The sequence below is a fragment of the Trachinotus anak genome, unplaced genomic scaffold (assembly GCF_046630095.1).
Source record: "Trachinotus anak isolate AG129_WGS33_773 ecotype Australia unplaced genomic scaffold, CSIRO_AGI_Tana_v1 ptg000028l, whole genome shotgun sequence".
Taxonomy (NCBI): Eukaryota; Metazoa; Chordata; class Actinopteri; order Carangiformes; family Carangidae; genus Trachinotus; species Trachinotus anak.
Genome location: NW_027273879.1, coordinates 12,860,978 through 12,883,737, shown reverse-complemented (window position 1 = coordinate 12,883,737; position 22,760 = coordinate 12,860,978). Strand labels below are relative to the sequence as shown.

General features: G+C 40.2%; 1 protein-coding gene across 3 annotated transcripts in view; it reads left to right on the top strand.

The window, feature by feature from the left end:
* The window catches only part of LOC139611625 (transmembrane protein 132C), a 137,870-nt gene extending 117,207 nt beyond the window's left edge, over positions 1–20,663 (top strand). For all 3 annotated transcript variants that reach the window (XM_071466450.1, XM_071466448.1, XM_071466449.1), the window contains 5 exons: positions 591–734; positions 6,911–7,119; positions 10,643–10,952; positions 17,481–17,672; positions 18,264–20,663. In XM_071466450.1, coding sequence (XP_071322551.1) covers positions 591–734; positions 6,911–7,119; positions 10,643–10,952; positions 17,481–17,672; positions 18,264–19,346 — 1,938 coding nt within the window. In that variant the 3' untranslated portion in view covers positions 19,347–20,663. The remainder of the gene's footprint in view (positions 1–590; positions 735–6,910; positions 7,120–10,642; positions 10,953–17,480; positions 17,673–18,263) is intronic.
* The last annotated feature ends 2,097 nt before the right edge of the window (positions 20,664–22,760 follow it).

Sequence of the window (22,760 nt, the reverse complement as noted above, 5' to 3'; positions counted from 1 at the left end):
TTAATCCATCAATAGAAAAAGACATACTTACAATTGCAAATAGTGAACAATATGCAAAAAATCTTTATTTCATATTTGTTTCATGAATACATTTGTATTAGAATTGTTTTGACAGATATTGTGTTTGGGATATCAGTCACGGTTTTAGTGGGAATGGCCATTTTTGCATTTCAGTTTGACTGGAAAGAAATGATGTGATTTTGCTGGGGTCTGTACCGAAACAAGCTTGTTCCCTTACTTCTGGAGAATATGTATATGTAGCATCTCTGTAGCACCACAATGTTTCATTCATGTCATGTTGTGACACCTTTTACCTTTATCAAAAAAATGCACAATATGTTTGCTGGTATTTGTAGACTGTTTCAAATTGCAAGAGATTTTTTTTCAACTGTGAAATGTCCCATTCAGTTTGTGTCGTGGTCGAAATTAATGACGAAATTTAAAGGATCCTAAACGGGATTGAGCACGTTATGTGTTTATGTTAAAAAATGAACATGGGTTGAAATATAATCACATTTATATAAACCTGGAAATACCAATATGATATATCAAAGAAATATTGAATAGTGTTTTTCTGTTTCCACTTGCAGGACACTGAGATCCTGAACACGGCTGTCCTCACCGGCCGCACGGTCGCCGTGCCAGTAAAGGTGGTCACCGTAGGAACAGACGGAGCAGTGTCTGATGTGACGGAGTCAGTGGAGTGCAAGTCAACAGATGAACAGGTTATCAAGGTTAGTGGGGCATGTGTTTTGAGCAGCTGCTTTTATTTTACTTTTTCCAATTTATCTTTGTTGCCTTCTGTTTCTGCTTCACAGTTAGCTTTGTAGTGGTACGTGGGCGGGTGAACATAATGAACAAAGTGTAGCGCTGGTGTAGAAGTGGTTTGTGCATAGTATTTGAGGAAGCAAGTCCTGAATTTCCTCCAGCAAAATGGGCTTTTTTCTTTTTTTTCTTTTTTTTTGAATGGTTTGGCAGAAATTAAAAGATTCTCCTCAGGTCAGAGATCAATACCTCAGAAAAATCAGCAACTATTAGCAGTTATCTGGGTAAATGTTGTCCTTATTGACTATACTGCAGCTAAAGAGCATTTTCCCCTGCATTTGTGCTTAGGTGTATTTGCTCCTGTGGCCAATTATGCAAACCGTTATATGCACTTTATGTCGGACAACAGTCACAGTAACAGCATTTTTATTACTAAAGTCACAATTTTGTTTGTTTCTATAAGGAACCAAGTGTATATTAATACAGAAGAAGCCAGAATACCATAAATTACAGCTACAGCCGATTTGTCGAACCTGATGGACAGAGAATGTAGATTAACAAGCAGAGGAAGAACACAAACAGCCCTAATTTTAATGTGAATGACTAAAAATACAAGTTGTGTTTTCCTGAGACAGGGAGCAGAACAAAAAACCTGTTAAAAGAGTAGCAGCAAAAGAATTGAGAAAACACAAAATATAAGCACTACCAGTCTGTGCTTGTTTTTCATCATCTTATACCCTAACATCTATTGTTCCTCATCTGATGTAAGGAGCCAAAATTCAAGAGGACAGCAGCACAGATTCAGTTTGTACAGAAGTTGCTGTTCATTCTTAGTGTTTGGAGGTTGTAGGATACAAGTGCATACCAACAGACCAATGTTAAAATAATGGCATTGAATATACTGCATTGTCTGCTGTGGAACACGGTATGAATTTGGTCATTTTCTTGTATCAAAGAGGTTGTGTTTTGAAGCTACTGTAACAAGAAGCCCCTGTTTGTAGCTTCATTAGCACTTGCCAACAACATAACTTTGACAAACTATGAAGCTGACAACATGTTCACCAAGATCGATTTCCTGTCTCAAGCAAGTCTCAGATCTCTGTAAGTTGATTTTCATTGGCTCTCAGAGAGCTTAGGTAATTAATACAAAACCTCACTGAATGCTTTGGGGACTGTTACACAGGTTTTGTTGTTAATCTGAAAAATGCAAAAACACTAGTATTAATGCAGTAAGTAAATGTGGTACATGTAAAGACTGTGGCAACACTGGATTTAATATCTGCCCTTCAACACGTCCCCATCGTACTATGTGAAAGGAGAAACAAGAAAAAAAACTTACATGAGAGAACTGAGAAAAATAAACTGTTTGTTTTTAATTGTGTGCGTGTGTCAGAGGAAAAGAACAGTGTTGCGAGCGTGCCTGTGTTAAATTGAGGAGCTGATTTGTTGTGTTTCTGTGTACCATACATGCATATCAGAGAGAAGAGGAGAGGCAGATCTCTCAAAGGGTTTAATTATCCACTGAAGTAGTACTGCACATTGTGACGCTGACCTCGGTAGCATACTCCCCTGCCCACCCGTCTGGCTTGGGAACAGTAAGCGGCACCCCTCCTCTCTCCACCCTCTTTTCAAAGGAAACTCAAAATAAAACACTGTTTGATTGGGAGGTATCTCCTTCCCGCCTCACTGTTTCACTGAGGCTTTGAGGGTGATGTCCATCATTTCCACCACGGTGTCTGTACCGTAAAGTTACTCCAACCATAACCAGGCCATTCATTTGACTACTACAAATTATATATGGTGTATGTTGCTGAGAACCTATTATCAAAGCACAACAAAAGTTTTTATATTGATTATAGAGCTCAAACATTTGATTAATCAACCAGTTGCTCAATTGTGTTAATGGCTTAATCATTCAAGTCATTTTTAAAAGAAAAAGTGCCAACAATTCATCTGTTCCAGCTTCTCTGATGAGCATACTTGTTTGTTTTCTTAGTCTTTCTTGACACTTAAAGCATTTGGTTGTCTTTATCTCCTATTTTCTGACAATTTACACACCAAACAAATAGTTTGTTGATTGAGAAAACAATCTGCAGCCTAATTGTTGCCGTTCTGCCCAGGTTGCTCCTCTACAGCGATGATGCATCTCAAACTTCATGATGAAATAAAGGTTAAACATGAAAATAATTGCTGGTTATTAATAGCCCTTACTGATTTCCTAACAAGTAGCTTCTTGTGGCACAGCGGCATGAACATAAAGTAGCAACATAAAAAGTTGCTTGAAAACTCTAACCCTACCCATATATCTATCACAGTAAGAACTCGTACTTTTGTTTATGTTCACTTTTTACATTTTTTATCAAAGTAACAAGATCATCTGGCAGAATCTTGGCATGCTGACCAGGGACTGCTTTGAAAAGTGTCTCTGTTGTGACATTCAAGAAAGCTTCAGTATCAGCTACTGGCAGTCTATGCTACAGGAAAATCAAACGCCCAAAATGTGGTTAGAATAAGAATAACTCGCTCATATCCCTCAATGAGAAGGCTGCTACTTGGCCACCGTCCTTAAAACACAAGACAACAGCACTTCCTTTCTGCAAATGCATCACAATCTGTAATATAAGTGTCACAGCCAATCTAACAGATTGCCCATTTTGTTGTGGCAAGTCCACCCTCTCCTGCTGAAAAGGCCTTCCCAAGATGTAGTGTAGTGGTGCAAGGACCTACACACACCAGTGTCTTCCTCTGTCCCATGCTGATGAGTTTGGTTAAAGTAGCCGCTGTTCGTGTTCAGCTGTACCTTGCGTCAGGGTAATTAGGGATACGGTACCAGGCCAGGAATCAGCACAGCTCAGCTTTTGATTGGCTTCTAGCTCATGTTCATGCTTTATGACTGGGCAAAACAAATATTTGTCAGTAGTATTTACTACTAAAATAACAAGTGGAAAAGAATGGACAACAGGAGAGTGTCATTATATCTATCAAATCTAAAAACTACCTTGAAAGATAGGCGATACAATTATCTTTATTGATAAAAGACAGATTGATTTTAACATAAATTAAGACAAATAGTAACATGAAGCTCAACAAACAGAATCAAAACAAGAAAATGTTTTGATCCTCTGTTGTAAAATGAGCCACACTAGATGTTTCGTCTTTTATCTGAGTGATGTAGACCCCTACAGTGTATCCAATAACCCACAAGTCTCACGCTAGAATGATGGAAATTACACAGCATTCTTGCTGCTGTAGGCAAGAATAAGGTGAGGGGAAAATATCACTCATGCTCACTGCTCTGAATTTCAGCTGAGTATTAAAAGTATTCATTTTTAAGTAAAATTTAAAAAAAAGATCTACATAATTAGAAAATACTCACATAAGAAAGGTCCCTGTACCCTGTGCTCTCTGGACAGTCAGTCACTTTTAGTCAGCTATCATTTCAGTCATAAATTCATCCATGTGCGCCACAATTGGATTCTGCGGTGTCCTTATCTGTGTTTGTGCGTGTCACTCTGGATAAATTCCATGCCTGCATGATTAGCAACACAATGGACTGTTTCCATGGCGAAGTGACATTATTTGTGCACAGTTTCATGACAAATTCATGGCGATAACGGAGGCTGCAGAGATAAGTCAAGTGGTAAATTTTTCATGCAGCACAGAAGATGTCACCTTGCAGAGATCTCAGTTAAATCTTTACGGTTATCATGTCCGATACCTTTCATAAGGAAAGATAAAGATGGCTCTACACTGTAGAAACAAAGTGGGGGAAAAAAAAAAAACTAGAGATGAAATGGCTTGAAATAAATTGATTTCGGCATCGGGGTGAGAGAGGGAGAATGATCACAGCAAAAAGGGACAAGAATAGAGGTGAGGCCTAAGAGACTCAATGAGGAGTGAAGTGGATTCTTTCAGCTCACTTTCTGGGTGGTTGCCTCGAGAAACCCAGCACATTAGTGCATGTAGTGTACGAGTGTGTTCATGTCTCAGCATGCACACAACTCACAAATACACTCATTTACATACAGCATATCATCCATTATACTCAACTCATCGCACCACACATGTTAACTGCTCAGCACCAACGAGGGCTGACAACTCTAATTTGCAAACAATGAAAAAATGTTTTTCTTTTTTTTTCTTTTTTTTTTTTTTTATTAAATTTATACCAGTTTACATGAGGACAAAGCATACTGCAGTGTAAAATCCTACATGACATATGAGTGCTCCTCTCACTGTCCATATGCAGTTGTCTGCTGAGTTACATGAGGGAAGTCACAGTTTGGATTTCCCTAAGGGCGCTCCACTCTAGACTCAAAAATAGATCTCACTCCGGTTTGGCTGCTTCACACTTTGAACACTTCATAACTGTGAGGTTTTTCTCTTCTTGTCGAAGATTCTTGTAGAAGATCATTATTCTGGTATGAGTACTATATTATATCTCTCCCCTCCACTGCCTGGATATTTTAGCTGCATGTATATTGACAATAATTCTCATTGTTCATTATTCAGTCTTTTTTTTTTTTTTTTTTTTTTTTTTTTTTTTTTTTTACAATTAATGAATTATTTGCTTTGTCAGAAAATTTCAGAGAATTTGCCAAAGCTTAAAATTAAGTCTTAAAATAATGGACCATCCAAAACTCAAAGATGGTTCAAGGTACTATATGAGAAAATGGGAAGCATTTACATGTATTCATCTTTTTTTTATTGCCAATGTGTGAGCACACTTTAACCTAACTCCAGAAATGAGACCTGGTCCAACTTTCTTGGTTGCCTTTTACAGCCTGGGGACTTGATTTCTATGTAAATGACTCAGGAATTAATTTTCCAGGAAAATCCAAGGGCTGTGACGTTCCGGCATTCTGCCAAGAGCCTTGCATCAATGCCTTTCTTCCGCCGATGTTCACAACAACCAGTCATCATACTCGCACTTTCACACACTACTGTTGATCCAATCAAAGTGAGCCTTAACTTGATCAAAAATCCAGTTAAAGTCTTGAAGCTTCAACCTCTTTAACTGCAGCATAAAAAAAATATTGTCCTTTTTTTAAAAGCAGAGCCTGTTCTCTTTACAGGAAGAGAGTAACACGTAGGAAGAACAGTAACACTGCAGTAGACTGAGGGTGAGGGTGAAAGAGTGGGAGAGAAAGAGAGGAGGAGGACGAGGAAGTGAAAGGGGGGAGGAGGAGAGAACTGACAGATCCCAAGCTGTCAGTTTTGTTTCTTCGAGAGAGGGGTTGGTCTGACATCATTTGAGAGTAAAGCTGCCAAGCTATATGCAAAGAAGTGGAGGCAGATGACAGTCTTCTGGTGACTGGTTTGTTATAAAAGCAAATGTCAGTACTGAAGACATGTGCTGAAATTATCAGTTGTGCCAGTCAAGCTTATGATGGTATTTGAGATTGAAATGAATTGAAATGCGAGTGATTTACAAACAAAATTCAATGACAGATTGTTAAATAGATTTGGCTGTCGTGAGGAAAAAATATTTGATGAGGAGATTCTGGTGCTTTGAAGATAATGAGACACTTCTGATGTTCCTGCTATATCGTTTCTGTGGGCTGGAGACGCATCTGAGAGACCTCGGTAACTGACTGCAGTTATTCTTTATCCAGCCAATCATAATTCAGTTTGAGCGAGTGTTTTGTTCCCCCATTTGGATGTAGCAGGTTTGTGTCCTTTCTCAGCTCCATCTGTCAAGTTGGACCAAAGTCACAGTACTTGCCCGCATATTATCCCGTGTTCACTCGCATTAAATTTGCATCTGCAGAAACACACACACACACACATACACACACACACGCAGAAAGAAATTGAGCAGACCTGAGACTTGAGCTTTCATTGAAGCAATGCCAAATCTTTCTACCCTTCAGCATCAGAAGAGGCTGCTGACTGAAAAACTTCAGCTGGACAAAGGAACAGAGGACAATCCCCCTTAAAAGCAGTTAAAATGACAAAATGACTCCTGCAGCCACAATAAATTTTAGAACCATTACATTGATAGGACTTCCCGCACAGAATTTGAATACTTCATCATCTTTTGTGCAAGTATTCAGTTTGACATTGATTCTGTTTCTTCTTTCTTTGTGTCTTTGTGTCTGTCTCTCATCCTGTCATCTCTCTTATTCTTCCCTTTTCTCTTCAGGTGTCAGAGCGATGTGACTATGTGTATGTCAACGGAAAGGAGACGAGAGGGAAGAGCAGGGTGATGCTCAACTTTACCTACAGTTTCTTGGGTGCTCAGCTGGAGATGAGCGTATGGATGCCCCGCCTGCCCTTGCTCATCGATGTGGCCGACCCCGAGCTCAGCCAGATTAAGGGCTGGAGGGTCCCTGTTAGTACGGGCAACAGGAGGTAAGGCCTGACTGTCTATTGCATCTATACTGTAGCGTGCTGTATTATGCATGGTTGTTAAATTGACACCGACCTCTAAATAATTCAAACACCACAACACTAACATCAGCAGGTTTGAAGCAGCTGTGGAATATTTCCACCACAACAAACTCCACCTTTGCCTCTAAACTTCTTTAAAATACTAAACTCCTGAACGTGTCAAGCCACTGGTCCAGAGGCAAGGTCAGTTTTGTGCCTTTATCCGGTGTGTCCCCATATATCCCACCAGAGGTTGGCTATTTTAAAATAGTTCCAGGACAAGTCCAAAAATCCTTATTTAGGTCATTAACCTGCGAAGTTTTTTAACAATGCCTGCATGAGAATCACGTTCTTCACTTGGTGGCTACAATAATTTGGCTTGTTGGTGCAGATGTATGAGGCATAATATGCAGGTGCAGATGTAGTGGAGTCATAATGAGTGTCTAATAATTCAGCGGACCGGACTCCCAAAAGGTACTTATACTGAATAAGAAATAAGTAATAATTTTGAGTATTACAAAGCATGGACAAAATTCCTGAGGCTAAAAAAGTGACACGGTCCACGGTGATCTGTGCAGTGCGTCGTGAGTTGCACAAGACGGTTCTAATAAAAATATGTAAATCGTGATTTTTTTTCTCTAATATGAATGTGTCTAATTAGAATAGAAATAACCATATTCAAATTATAATAGACGATCAGTGAAGCACACTCACTAATTTACATGTAATAATAGCTATTATCTTTACTGTTTTCTGTGATCATACAGAAAGTAAGACATGAGGCACTGAAACACTTGTGTGTCTGTGATGTAGCCACGTCAGGCACAATTCCCACTGTGGAATGAAGACAGTAAATACATGACGTGGCAGTTGACATATGTGTATGCATCCTCTTTGTTGTTGGGTGATTCACTCAGAATGAATGAGTGAAAGTGTCAAGTCAAAACTGAATTCAATACACTGTAAATGGAAAAAGCTGCTTGCATTTAAGTTCTAGGTTGTGTTCTGTGTTAAATTCTGAGGTTCTTTAAGCTGATACAGACAGCAGCATTTTATACTCATTTTTGAACAAAAACAATCCTGGTACTGATCCCTGAGATTTTTTTTTTTTCTTGTGACCAAGATACATCTTTTTTCAGTTTAAAAAAAAATACTAATGGTGACACTAAATACAACCCAAATGGCCACTGTTTTCTGCTTTTGAACATCTCTTCATGAAGTATTTTGGTAACACTTTACTTAACCCACCTCTATTTAGCATTTGTAGGCAGTATACAAACATTTTTTATAGCACTATAATACAGCCGTACATTATTTGTCAACAACTACAACTTCTACTATGAAGACATAGTTTACATTATTACAACTGCGTTTACTATATTGCCATTCATTATTACCAGCATCTGCTCATGGGCGGCCACAGGAGAACAAACACTGACAGTACAACTGCAGCTGCATTATAGTGTGCTCTAAACATTTATTAAGTGTCCATATACGGTTTATAAATGCTAAATAAGGGGACTTAAAGTAAAGTGTTGACAATATTTTCTCAAACTATACTCCTGCCACAAAGTCACTTCAGTGTCATTTCCCATTGGCCCAACAACCCACAGGGTGGCACTCTAACACAAATACCCCCTGCTGCCCGTGCCTGATCACATCAGTCATGACTGTCATGCGGATCACTGCATGAAGAATCATGATACATGAAGCTTATCTGCATATTTGTAGGCAAACAAAAAACAAAGAGGGAAAGCCAAATAGAAAAAAGTGTTTTCTTGGCACAGGTTTATCAATGTGAGCGTGCTCCGACTACGCGTGCACTCATTCACACAAGCATGCAAGCCACCTCATTACAATCCAGCACCTTGGCTGACCTGTCACTCACTGCTACAAACATGACCTGACCTCATGTTTCTGTTGCCAGCCACAAATGTCACCTTGGTTTAGATTGCCATCCCTTCAGTGATGTGGAGTAGGAGAAGGGGAGGGGATGGTGAAGGGAGGTTAGGAACTAAGCCAAGCCATTGGGCCACAGCATGTTAACCTGTCAGCCCGTTTTTCTGCCTGACCAGCCATGCCTCATTAAACCTAATGGAAACTGTCACTGTCACTCCCCTCCGGCCACCTGACTGGTAGAGAGACAGATGCAGGCAGCAGCTTGAAAGAGTAAGAGAATAAAGGTGAGAGAGAGAGAACCAGCTAAGTGAGAGACTTGAAAAATAGATTACAGGAAAGTCATGTTAGAAACTGAGGTGAGAAATATAAAGTGAGAGCCTGACTTGCAATGTGTGAGAGAGAGATGACAGTGGCAATACACAGAACAACAAAATAGACCTATCCTGTGATAAAGACTGATGAACGATGACGTGCGGATGGATAAGAGTGACATACACGCCTAACAGCCAGCGCAATGTTTCTCTTCATTGTCAACATGGTCGAGACTTTGGAGCAGATATATCTCCTAAGGCCACATTTTACCCTTCAGTGCAGCTCCCACAGCTCAGCCTGGAGCCAGAAAAACACAATATGTTGTCATTTAATATGATGAATTATAGTAGCCAAGGGCGTAGTTTGTGTCTACAAGCAGTTTTAATATATTTTTGTAAAGAATTGGATCCTACAACTTCTGGAGCATTAATCATGAAGTGAGCCAAACTGCTTAGAAAATACAATACAGTAGAGCAGAATAGAATCAATAGACCATCATAAGTTTTTATTTTGTGTTTAAGAAATTCATTATCTTATTAGAAAGTACAATAACACTTGTATCAAACATCTGGGTGCCATATTAATTCTGCAGTGTTTAGGTGTCTTGTAATGTGCACGTGGGCACCTATTAGCCCTCCTCTGTAATCCTTTGGAGCATTTTGCACATAGAGAGTTGTTTTCTTTCCTTCCTTCCTTGCCTTCTCCAGTCTTAATGTGTGTCTGTTAATGTGATAAAGCGCTACATAAACTGGACTTAAATAGGAGAAAAAGCACAGGGCAAATGTGTCATAAAATTGCACTGCTGGGTTTGCAAACATTCATTTGCTACCAAACATATCATCTGAGATGGCTATATCTGCAAAGTGTTTGCCGTGGGCCAAATAAATGGCAGACATACAGCAAAATATCAGCTGCCCTTTTAAAGAAAATGAGAAAGCAAGCAAGGCAGCAGTTTGTCTCTGCAAGCTGTTCTAATGGATTTTTGAAAACACTGAAAGCCTATGACTTTTGGGAGGTCAGAAAAAAACTGCAACAACCGACAGTAGAGGGCTTGACTGCAGTTAATACATCACAGGATTTAGACTTTGTGGGCATTAATGGTGATTAGAAAAAAAATGAATTACACTGAATTGTCAAAAAAGCAGAATTATACCGGCGTTAACCTTTAAAGTATCTTTTTCTCCTGAGCTCAGAAACAATCTGAAGTATACTTATGCCATCTCCTCACTGTTGTAAGTAACTGATCGTGCTTTGTTCCCATTGCTCAACTTCCCCTCTTACCATACTCCTTTAGGTATGAGAGGGTCACGGATAACAAGGATGATGACGATCAAGCAGAGGAGAGGACAGAGAATGTATGTGCGGCCCAGTATCAGAGCACCAGCCTGCGTGTCCTCACACACTTCGTGGCAGATACTGGAGAAGTCAGAGGAGCCACGGAGGACGACGGGCTGGGCCAGCAGAACTTCCTCCTGGGTAGTGACTGGCAGGTGGAAGTGACACAACTGGTCAAGGATTCTCTGAGGGTGGACGACCCCAAGGTTGCCCAACTGCTGGAGGGCCAAGTGCTAATCGGACTGAGCACTGGAACCACCAAACTACAGGTTGTTGTATGTGTGTGTATGTCATGCATGTTTTTTGGTAACCAGATAATGACACTGCATTGCCATTTCATTTCACCACTCAGCAATGACTGACACATCTGTCTCATTCAGCCGACACAGAAGCTGCAGAATTTATTGTTAGGAACAAGACGTTGAGACGTTTGAGAAATATGTGGTTCAATAAGTTATTACTACTGCAAGTCAACTTAGAACACGCTGTAAAGCTGCATCAGTTCCCATCACTAGTTTTCTACATCCCCATTCTTAATCCTGATAAACTCCCATACACACAATCTGTCCAGCACGCAGACAAAGATAAGAACTAGCTGGTGAACAAAAACCCAAATGTTTTTCAAAGAGTTTGGTGGAGACAGATACGCATATAAATTGAGAGTCGACAGTGGACTTTCATTCATCACGTATTCATCATTCATCTGCTGGATGTGTAGAATAGTCAATTCTCTGCAAACACATAAGCCACAACCACTTCATAAAGCATCAATATGTTAGAGTCGTTGTTTTTCAGGTTGTTGTTGAGCTCTTGTGCCCCCACATAGCCAAACAAAATAATTTATGCAGCTTAAGCAGTATGCATGTCTAGACAGTGAAACTTTAAAAATACAAAGACAGAGGTTGGAGGGAGGCTGCGCATATAGAGAATGTGGAAGAAAGAACAGGTTTGGCAGTGGAAAGGGAAGACGTTAGAAAAAACAACTACATTGATTTGCAGCATGGCACAAACACTTAAGCCCATCATGAGTTGACGGAGAAACATGCATTCATGGCACGTCTAATAAAAGCTTGCACCTCTGCGGTCTCTCGTTCTCTCCCTCACGCACCCACACACACACACACACACACACACACACACTCAGAAAACTATTTATCTAAAACAACAAGCAGGTCTTCACTCAGGACGGCACGAGTGCCCGCTCACACTGTAAATCAACACCAATCTGGCATTTACAAGATAGCACAACACAGAACAACATTGTTGAAGCAGTGGACTGGAATCATAGCCTCCCTCTCTTTATTTATCAGGTGAAGTGAGTTGTGTATGCACTGCAGGGGTGATTATGTGGGTAACACACTGCTGGCTCACTGTTGGTCAGGACATGGTTTAAACAGAAGGAAAGGTCACAAAGAGATGCATGAGATCACCTTGTGTGAAGTTTGATATTGATGAAACAGAAACAAGACTAGGTCATAACCTAATACATGGCTGGGCTGCATCGTATGGCTGTTTGCATTCTGCCTAGTGTCAGCTGGTTTCAGCCCTTAATCTGTTTGCTTCTCTCTTCCTCTCTTCCTCTCTGTGCTCACGGTGGTCGCTTTCGTTACCAGCGAGGATGGATCTGTCTTCATGTTCTTTCGCGCATCCCAGTGCTATAGCTAGTGATCTGTCTACAGGAGATCTAAAATAGAATGGCAAAAGGCAAAGTGAACCTGGAGCGCTTTGTGTTAACAATGCGCAGGTTAAACCACAACACAGATTTGAAGTGCACCTCGAGAGGTGGCCTCAGTTTGGTTTGCTTCAAATGCGCTATGTTGGCAACATGGCAGGCTGTAAACCCCCACCTAACAGAAACGGTTTGGGCCACTTCAGTCATCATGTGGCAGATTTTATATATTTTATACTTTATGAAATTGCATCAACACTTGCAAGAAAACCCAAATGCTGCAACTTGACAACCAGTTATGGATCCAGCCCTGATTATGACACACTTGGCTCAGGCCATTTCACCAGTGTACTAATGTGTGCATGGTTATACTTGAACTGGGGGCGCTTAAAATTAAAGAATAACTAATAACATCTGGCAGTGCCAAACAGCAGCCCGTAAAAACACACATTGGCATCTTTGGGATGGTTGAGTTTTATTGAGAACAGTTTTCCCTTTTTGGCCTCTGATTTTGACCCGGTGACAGTAGCTGCTTGGTAGAGAGTACTTCTTGACGAATGGAATAAATGCATATATACACTGCATGTAAGAGGGAAAATATACAAAAACCTTTTTTACTCCTTGTCTTACCACAAAATGTATTCCAGCATTTGCTCTCTCCATCACTTCCTTCTTTTTAAACATAATCAATTAAGTAAACTCAAAAGTATTGACAATTGTGTTAAGGAGGCTAAGACATTTGTTTGATTCAGATCAATTTTAGGTCCAATTTCAAACACAAGTGCTTTCCAATTGTTGACAGTGCGATCGAAGTATAATCACTGCAGTTCAGTCTATACAAATACATAGGGTTTTAAATGTTATTGTATTTCTCTATGGCAATTCAGAAATCATTTAAAATATGCCTTTGGTTCTTATCTACAGTGCAGCTTGATCTAGAGTTCACAAAGAGAATTTTAATTGCTGTTACCTATAATAAGTTGGTGTCTCTCCCTTGAAATGCAAATTACATGAACATAAAGGTTAATTGTACCACTGAATGCAGTCATGATTTGATTGTGAATGTTTTTACTATTTAATCAACATTTTGTGCTCAAAGTGTAAAGTTATGTTATTCAGTCTAGCCTTTGGTATGCTGCTCAGGTAGTCTGTGGAAAGGTTAAGTCATTCTGAATGAAGACATGCTCTTGATTTAGGACAAGGCATTTGGGCCTAATCCAGAGAAATCATGTAAACACTTGAGGTGAAACACAGAAACCACTGGGGTTACGTGTCAGAGTGGCTTTCCTAATTTTCCTAAAAACAACGCAGCCCATTTAAATATCATTACTTTTTGTGACCTTTATTTCCCTCGTATTTAATTCATGGTTGATGTGAAGGAAAGCTACAATCCTCCCTTGATTGGCTCTGTGTAAGTGCCCCAGCCACGCTATTAAAAATACAGCAACATCCATGCAGGTACACACTGGCCTTCCAGCAACAAATGTGCTGGGGATGTTCCAGGGTCTGACTCTGATGATCAGAAAAGCACAAAAGATGTATAAGAAGAACAAACATTTGTTTTATGTTTTTTTATATTTGGTCATATAAAATTTTTGCTCCTCTACAGTATCTTTTTATTCAAACTTTGTGTAAGAAGAAATATGGACGAATATTACTATACAAAATGAATTATTATCATTAATATTTGAAAGCCTGTTGGGGTAAAATAAAAACCAATGTCTTACAGGACCAATAGTTTGTGAAATATACCATTTTTAAAAATCTTTTTCACCGTTACCTTATTGTTGAATGGTAGTACAGCTGAAAGTGTAGACTGATTTCCACAGTCTACTGCTCACCTGTGTTATGTGTGTTCCTGTGCTGGTTGAAAGGCTCCAAACTCTAAGAAGAGAGTCTGCTGAACAGCACTGCTGTCATAAGTTATGCTGTCAAGAGAGTCAAACCCAGAGGACACACAGTAAGCAAATATGGACACTGTGAAAAGGATATTGTGAATTTGACTGCTTCTTTCCCCGTCTCTGTCCTTTCTCCTCAATCACTGTCAAACATTCAAGAAACATGGAGCTTATATAGGCTTAAATGTCTTAAGTCTTTAAATACATTATGTCTTAGGAATTTCATTTGGATCAAACTGTGAATAATTGCAATTAAGGACTTCGATTTGGCATTTAAATAGAAGCAAATGACTTCAAAAGGCCACTGATACATTAGAAGATTCCATAGAGGCCATAGAATTGGCAATTTGATCATTAATACACTGGGCTGCAAGTTCAGTGGTGTATAAAAAGAAAGGAATGAATCCTTTTAAGCACCATCTTTCTGACATAGACGAGTTGCATGCAAAACACATTTTGCTATTAACCTTTGCAAAAGTGTCAGTATGATGAGTCGGAGAGACATGGTGTGGACAATGTAATATTGTTGGTTGCAGAAGACTAGATGCAGGTGCAAATGGGATTTTGTGGGGTCAGGTAGAGGAAGCCTACAGAGATTTGGACAGAAACCATACAAGACAAGACTATGACAGCTTTGAATAGGAAGGGGTAAGCCTGGAAGGGGTCTTTAATTGATCCCTGGGGGTGGAATGAAGCAGCCTGTAAACTCTGGAACTGGTGTAAGGAAGGGACTTGACATGTCTGAAAGTCTGGTGGGGAAATCTCACAACTATGGATTCAGGGCTAAAGGCAGGACCAGCAGTCTTTCTAATGGGGTGGAGGAGAGACATGACATTTCTGAAAATTGGACAAAGGACTCTGATAAAGGGGAGAAGAAGGGACCCGACTACTTCCGCAAAATCAAGGAAAGGAGCCTTGACATCTCTGAGATGAGAGCAGCAGGGAGTCTGTACATTTGTTAGTATGTAGCTGGGGTTAGGTTGAGAGGAGTGTTGATCTGTTTGGGGAATGCAAAAAATCTTCCTGACATCTTGTGGAGAGTTCTGGAGGATTTTTATAGATTGTGAATTCTGGCATCTTTAAAAGGTGAAAGACATTCTTTTCATTGTTGGATATCACTAGGAGAAAGTGATACATTACCTCTTGAACTGTGCACTCAGGTACCTTTTTACCTGCTTATATTTCACTAGCTTTCCAAGTAAGCAAAGCGTGTTTTTTTTAATTCTCACCTAACAAAACTCCCCTATAATGATGAACTCAAACACCCAAAGCTGGAGTACAGCAAGTATGATGACGCAGGTTTTAGAATTATCTCTTGCTGCCTTGAAGCGCAACTGCCAATTTAAGGTATGCAGAAGTTATACAGCTGGTCCCATGCATTATTTAATTTTACCCAGTCTCTTTGTCCATATTTCATTTCATAACAAACCAGTGGCCCATGGAACTAATTTTCAGATGCACAACATATTGTGCCACTGCTTATTTTGCTTTCCTTTCATCTGTAGAAAAAGAAAAAGAACAATCAATGTGCACACTTGATTGTTAGCATAAGAACCTCGACTGGGCAATCACCACCAGTCTGCCTATTTAGCCTTTTCACACATCTCAGGGATAGGGTTCAAACATATTTCCCATTTTTTTGAGACCACACTGATTCTATCTGTGTTTTATCATCCAAGGATATCAGTTTGACTGTGTGGGGACCAAAAGGGAAAATAAAAAGAAGTAAACCACAGGGATGAAAACAGGGAAAAAGTTCTGTACAAATGAGGCAATGATCATTGCCGACAGTTCGTTATGGCTGGTAAATGTGGCTGTGTGGGGGCGGCTGGAGGAGAGACTGGAGCCCTAATTGGAGCGGATGGGAGGGATTCTCGTCTTATAACAATATCACAACAATTTACATGCTTACACCTCTGGCATATCAGGGAGATGGATAATGCATTAGTAGGGTGGAGTTATGTTTGCATGCAAGTCTAGGAGCATTTTTATGTTAGTATGCTTGTTTATAGAATCACAAAGTTTCTATGCAAGTCTTGGCACGTAATCTGCATTATGAAATATAATAGTTTGACAAGTATTCCTCTTTCCCCATTTCAGTTCATTTTTATTGATTGATACCCAGAACAGGAAAGACAGATTGACCTTCCAAGTAAAAGAACTGCATCTTCAGCAAATGCACAAAAACAACATATGTTTACCTTTAAAAAGCAGCCATACTAATTATGTGTCTTTGTCAAAGGTAGCAAAAGAGGAAGTCAGATAAGAGTATTGAGCAACAGTCCATGGAGGAGGTCAAGGTGGATGGATGTGTCAATAAATAGTCAGACCTTGCCACAGGAGACCACTGCAAGTTCCCGATTTCAGTCAACTTTGGTTCCATTTACCTTGACCAAGATCTTTCCCTAACTATATCCATGTGGTAATTATAGTAACCATGACAGTAAAGGTGCCATAACCCTAACAAAAGAGTAACTTTAACCCAAACCAAAATGTTTTTCTAACAATAGAGTGCCTGCCTTTGCTATAAGAGACAGCTGTTTGTTTCAAGTTTCCTACCCACAAGCAACGTCAGCTTCGTTTAACTATGATTACAATTGTTCCCTAACATTAATCATGTGCTTTCTATTGGAACAATTACGACAAAGGTGCCAGTACAACCAAGGTTCTAACCCAAACAAAATACCCAACCTAAACATGATCTTTCCCTGAACCTAACCAAACCTTTTTTTCTAGCTGTGACTTGTATAGATTTTGGAAGGCACTAAAAAGACATGTCCTTTCGATACAGGTTTTATAAGTGTCATTTGACCGGTAGTTACAAATGAGGACTTATTGACTATTGATATATGTTGGTATTTGACATAAGGCAGTGTACTATGAGAATATATATTTTAGTTTTATAATACTGAGCATCAGGGTGGCATCCCATTAAAGCTGTGGGTGAACATCTGTCTCAAAATCTGTTTTAATGCAAGTTTTTTTGTTTTGGTTTTTTTTTGTGCACCAACGGAACCCAGTCTGTATGACAAACTCCATGAGCTCAACAAACTGAGAGTGCTGGCTTTGGCTTGCACAGCTCCTGGATTGGACATCTTATCATCTACAGTGACACCTTTGTCAGCAACAGTCGCCGCTAGCAGTTGGCTGTTTGTCTTAATTCGTAGTAACAATGTCATCTTGGATCTTAAAAGACTACCATGAGTAGCAAGTGTTTGCATGTGTTGCAGGTGCTGTCCCCTCTCACGTCACTGGTCCTGGCTGAGAGGAGCATCAGGGTGCTGGATGATAAAGTGAGTGTGACAGAGCTTGGGGTGCAGTTGGTATCTGGACTCTCGCTGTCCTTGCAGCTCAGCCCAGGGAGCAACAGGGCCATCGTCGCCACTGCAACCACACAGGAAGTCAGTGAATCACTCAAACAGGTATGAGCCCTAGACATCCAAATATCCTGCAGCACTTGACATTATTAATCATCCTTTAACCTGTCATGAGAGGAAGAGAAAGTCTAATCTTTACTGTACTAGCACTGTACCATGCATTGTATTTGGATTACAAGTTCAGGGCTGGATCAGGGTTATTATGGAGTCTATGATATTCATTGTAATTTTTCTTGTATAATTAATTCACTCTTGATATAGGGAAGCCATCTCTTTGATTTGCATATCCAACCACTGAACCACTCTGTTATTCCTCTAATTATAATTTCAAATGGAGGAAGGCTACTGTCTCTTCCCTTGGAGAGAAGGGAGTATTTGGCTTTCAGGAGAATAGTTTCAAATCCACTCTATCCAATTGTTTCAATGAGCCTCTCTACTGTAATTAAGCCCCACTTTTACTTTCACCATGTTCCTCTGTTTCCAGTCATCTTTATGCATTAATAGGAAATGTGCGGATTATGGTTTTTGGAGTTATATTCAGGGTTATTTACACTTGGTTACTGCTGTTGTACCAATTTCTGTTTGTCTATGTGTCTGTTTTTTTGTTTGGTTTTTTTTTTTGTTTTTTTCTTTTAGGAGTCCCTCATCAGTGCTTGGCTTCAGTTCAGCGATGGATCCATGACTCCTCTAGACAACTACAACCCTGCCCATTTTACCCTAGCAGCCACCTCTTTGGATGAAAAAGTAGTGGCAGTGCAGCACAGTGCAGCATGGAAGTGGCCCATCATTGTTGCCAAAGGCGAAGGTCAAGGTTTGCTTGTGCGTGTTGAAATGAGCCCGTCAGAAATGTGCCAGAAGGGTAAGCGACGTACCGTTTTAGCCACTGGAATGGCAAACATACAGGTAAGGTTTAGTCAGCCAGAGGAGCAATACAGACAACCAGGAGATCGGCGAACACGGCCTGATCCTCCATATTATGGTGGATCTATCTCTGACATGGAAACTGGGTTGATCAACCGTGGAGCCACTACCATCAGGGGCCATGTTCCATTGAGGCCTAATGGGGGCCGTCTATCAGCGGATAGTGGTACTAGAGTCCCAAGCGAATTCTCTGAATATCCAGACCAGGCTGAGCTGCCTCGGAGCCGCAGCACTGATGAGGACTTGCTGCCATCTCGCCGAGGCCTGACAGACCTGGAGATTGGTATGTATGCCCTGCTGGGAGTCTTCTGCCTAGCCATCCTGGTCTTTCTCATTAACTGCATATCTTACGCATACAAATACCGTAGCAAGCACCTGTCCCTGGAGGCCCCAGAGGCAATGCCCCACGCCCATGATTGGGTTTGGCTGGGCCAAGATGAGGGGCTATGTCTGCAGCAACAGCAGCAGGATGAGCTGAGCGGCACCCTTGAGGAAGGCAGTCAACTATTAAATGGAGGCGTCCAGCGTGGTAATGCTGGTATGGGAGGATGTAGTTCAAGTGGGAGGGATCACAGGAATGAGTCGCTTAACTCACCCACCACCAAGAGAAAGAGGGTGAAGTTCACCACCTTTTCCAATGTCAAGTCCAGTAATGGATGTCCTGTGCTCAGCCCATTAGCACTAGTGCAGACCAGTGAGATTAAATGGGTATGTCCCGACATTGAGCTTGGGGACTCAAAGGATCTGAGGAACTACATGGAAAAGCTGAACGAGAATGCAATTAAGAACATTGCATAGGGGGTACTGGGTGTTTTCAATGAACTAAAGAGAAACTCACCTGAATGCCTTCAGAAAATGGAGGGGATGAGGGCTGGAGGGAGGGAAGGAAAGAGGAAAAGTATAACAGGGGCAGAAAACAGACTGGGGTTGCTGTTAAACTGTACCTCACCATAACAACAGGGCAGTGCGTTCAGCCTGTGTTGTTACCACGACAGTATTCAGAAAGGGTCAAGAAACAGACTATCATAAGACATGATTTGCCACAACACCACAGAATTGTTATAAAAAGGGGGAAATGTGAACTTGATAGTTGTTGCTTAAATTAAATGTTTGTTCTTTGTCTTTAATTGAGGTTCAGTTTCCTTTTCTATGCGCCATGTACTTTTTATGTTTTCTTTTTTAAAATCATCAAATTTTAATGTTGTATTTGTTGTACCTTTTGCGCTTTGTTGCTTTTATTTTTAGAGTTGCTGTATGCCCTGTGCCACCTGTCAGCAATTATAGATTCTAGGAGAGAAGAGTTAAAAGCAATTTTGTATTGTATATAACTGCAGAGTTTGATTTGGAGGTATTATATGTATAGTAACATTTTGTAAAAGTGCTGTATGGTTATGTTTTCGCTTTGTTTTTAGTTTTGTTTCTGTTTTGTCTCCAGAAACCAGATCCATGCATGATGTTATTAAAGAGGAGGCTGATCTGGTAACTGAAATGAAAGTGTGTAGATAACTAATGCCAATACCTGTGGAGACATGTCAGTTTAGTATTACTGCACTCATTCACTGTGGAGCTGAGTTTTGGGTTGGTTTCAATATGTTGATACTGGTTTACAAACTTTTTTTAGCCCCTACATTTTCCATTCTTAGATTATTGCTATTATTTATACGACCCCCTTTAATTCTGTTGCATACTTCACAAGAACTAGTCTTTTTACATTTAAATCCGAACGGCCTGATATTATGATTAAATCAGAACAAGTTACACTAAACAGTAAAACACTGATCATCATCAAGAGTATCAATAGACAATCACATCAATAATGTATGACTCAATCCCTTCATTTATAATGTTCCATGAAAATCATTTCAGTTTACAGCTAATATTATCTGAATAAGGTGGAGATCAGTAAACACAATAATTTCTTAAAATACTGTGTATGACATTTTGGATGTCATGGCAGTCAGTAAACAATGATCACAAAGTGCGAAATGAAAGCCCAAATCTGACCTCTTCACTATGTTTGTCATGTGTCAGTATTAGTCAAGCCCATCCTTTTATATCTCTGTTTTAAAATTGGCTGCTGGACTAATTAAAACTGAAGGTGACTCTTCTCCATCATGCTGCTGTGTGATTTATTGATCTGTCTGTCATATTCTTCCTTCAGTCTGTGTAGTTCTGCTCATCTGACTGGTTTATGTGAGTACAAAGACAGTGGCTTCCTCAAATATCAAAATGAAGTGTCTGTTGTTGTTGTTGACAGTCGGTGCAGCTGCCAGCTGAGGCAGGAGAGATAACTTATCTTGCACCCATCATCCCGCCATTATGAACCACTGATGCAGTCAGATATTCCTGTAGTTTCTCTGCCTAATGTGTGTGTGTGTTTGGCATTTATCTGAAAAAGAGAAAATGGTCAGGTAAACAGTATTCATTATTGAGTTGTTGCACCTCACATTGATGTTAGATAAAAGGCAAAATTGTCATATACATGGGCTTCATTATAGGGGCCAAGTGTTTAGGTGCTAATAGCACAAAAAAGAAGCTGTCAACACAGTTATTAAATCATAATTGATGAGCACCATCATAAATAAAAAGAAGCAGTGATTTGGAGAAAGACAACTATATAAGCACAAGAAGTCAAAAGTATAACTATTCAAAAATAATGCTGTATCTCATCATCTGCATTAAGCACCACATGATAATAGCTGTGAGTATCACTTGTGTATCATAATCTGCTGTTAAAAAGGTTCTAGGCCAAGTCCACCAGAGCCCTAAAAAGCTTGTACCACACTCAGACAATTAGTCTTTTTCCACAGGATCACAGACATGCACCCTTTTTAAAAGGGCAACCTAATTAGAGATTACTTAGTTCAGTCTTATTACATGTTAATGTGGCATTTCCTATGCAATTTGTCTTTCCCATCTACTGTACTTATGAATCTCCTCAGATATAATTTGCACCTTAATTAAAGCAAACCGGAGGACCCGTGCACCCAGGTTACCCGGAAAGTCTAAAGATTGTAAACATTTTATTTTGAAAAAAAAAAACACAGTGATAGCAATGCTGTCTACAAACCTGCCTCAGGAGAGTGGTGGGATTTTTTTTATATGTCAATAAATTTCAGCAGATGTATGAAATGAAAGTCTGTGCAACATCCATATTTACATTATGCAACTCTACAAGGTATTAGTAATGATGATGGCCAAACATAATTCAAAATATTATTGATGAGAAGGTCCCTATAAACGGCAATGCCTATAATATATTTTACACATTCTTTCATATGCTTTGTGGCCTTCTGGTGGTATTCATTATTAATTACATGTGATGTCTGCAGTATCTAAAAGACTCAGTTAAAGCAGAGGGTGAAAGACTCGGGTCAATTCTGTCAGAAACTATTAGTGAGCCTTTAGCCTTACTGTCATCTCCCTAACTACGTCTTGTGTTACCCCGCAGACTGTCAGGCAAACTGTTCTCTCTCTCCGGATGAAGTCCCACAGCTTGTCTGCCTTCATCCCCTCTTTATTCCTCCAAGGCATCACTAACTGTCTACTCCATTTTTTCTGTCAACTTTTTTAAGTACCTCTCTAACTGCACCCTACCTGTCTGTAGTCATTCACTTCCCCATCTTTGCTAGACCAACCTTAATGCTTTTAATGTAAAAACCTAAAGCCTTGTGTTGCTTGTTTTATTCCTTCCCAAAAATCCTCTTACCAAAATCTGAGTGGACCTCCTTATCACACTGGACCACAAAAACACCCCACTCCGCTCCACTCTCTTTCCCCCGTCACTGAGGCACTCCAAACTGCTGCAGCTGCCTTTCACTCCTCAGGTTTAAAGCTCTCCCAGGCTAGATGTGCCTGTGTCCTGGACACTGAACTGCCAGGTACTCCTCTGGCTGACACCGGGTTCTCTGAGTCTGCAGTCAAGCTCACTAACTAACTGACAGCTCCTATCAGGTATAATGGAACAGAACCCTGTCACCATTACAAACCATCTCCACTGACATTCACTCTGCGGATACAGTACATCACTAGTTATCCCATTTCGCAAAGTTTCCTACCGTTGCTATGCCAACAGTCCTCAACAAGAGTCTCTCTCCTTTGCTTCTCCTTTCATTTTCTTTCCTTAGACATTTAGGTTGGGGCGAGCATCACCAATTACGCTGCTGATGTCCCCTATCAATCCACAACCTTGAGGCCATCTCTCTGTCACCG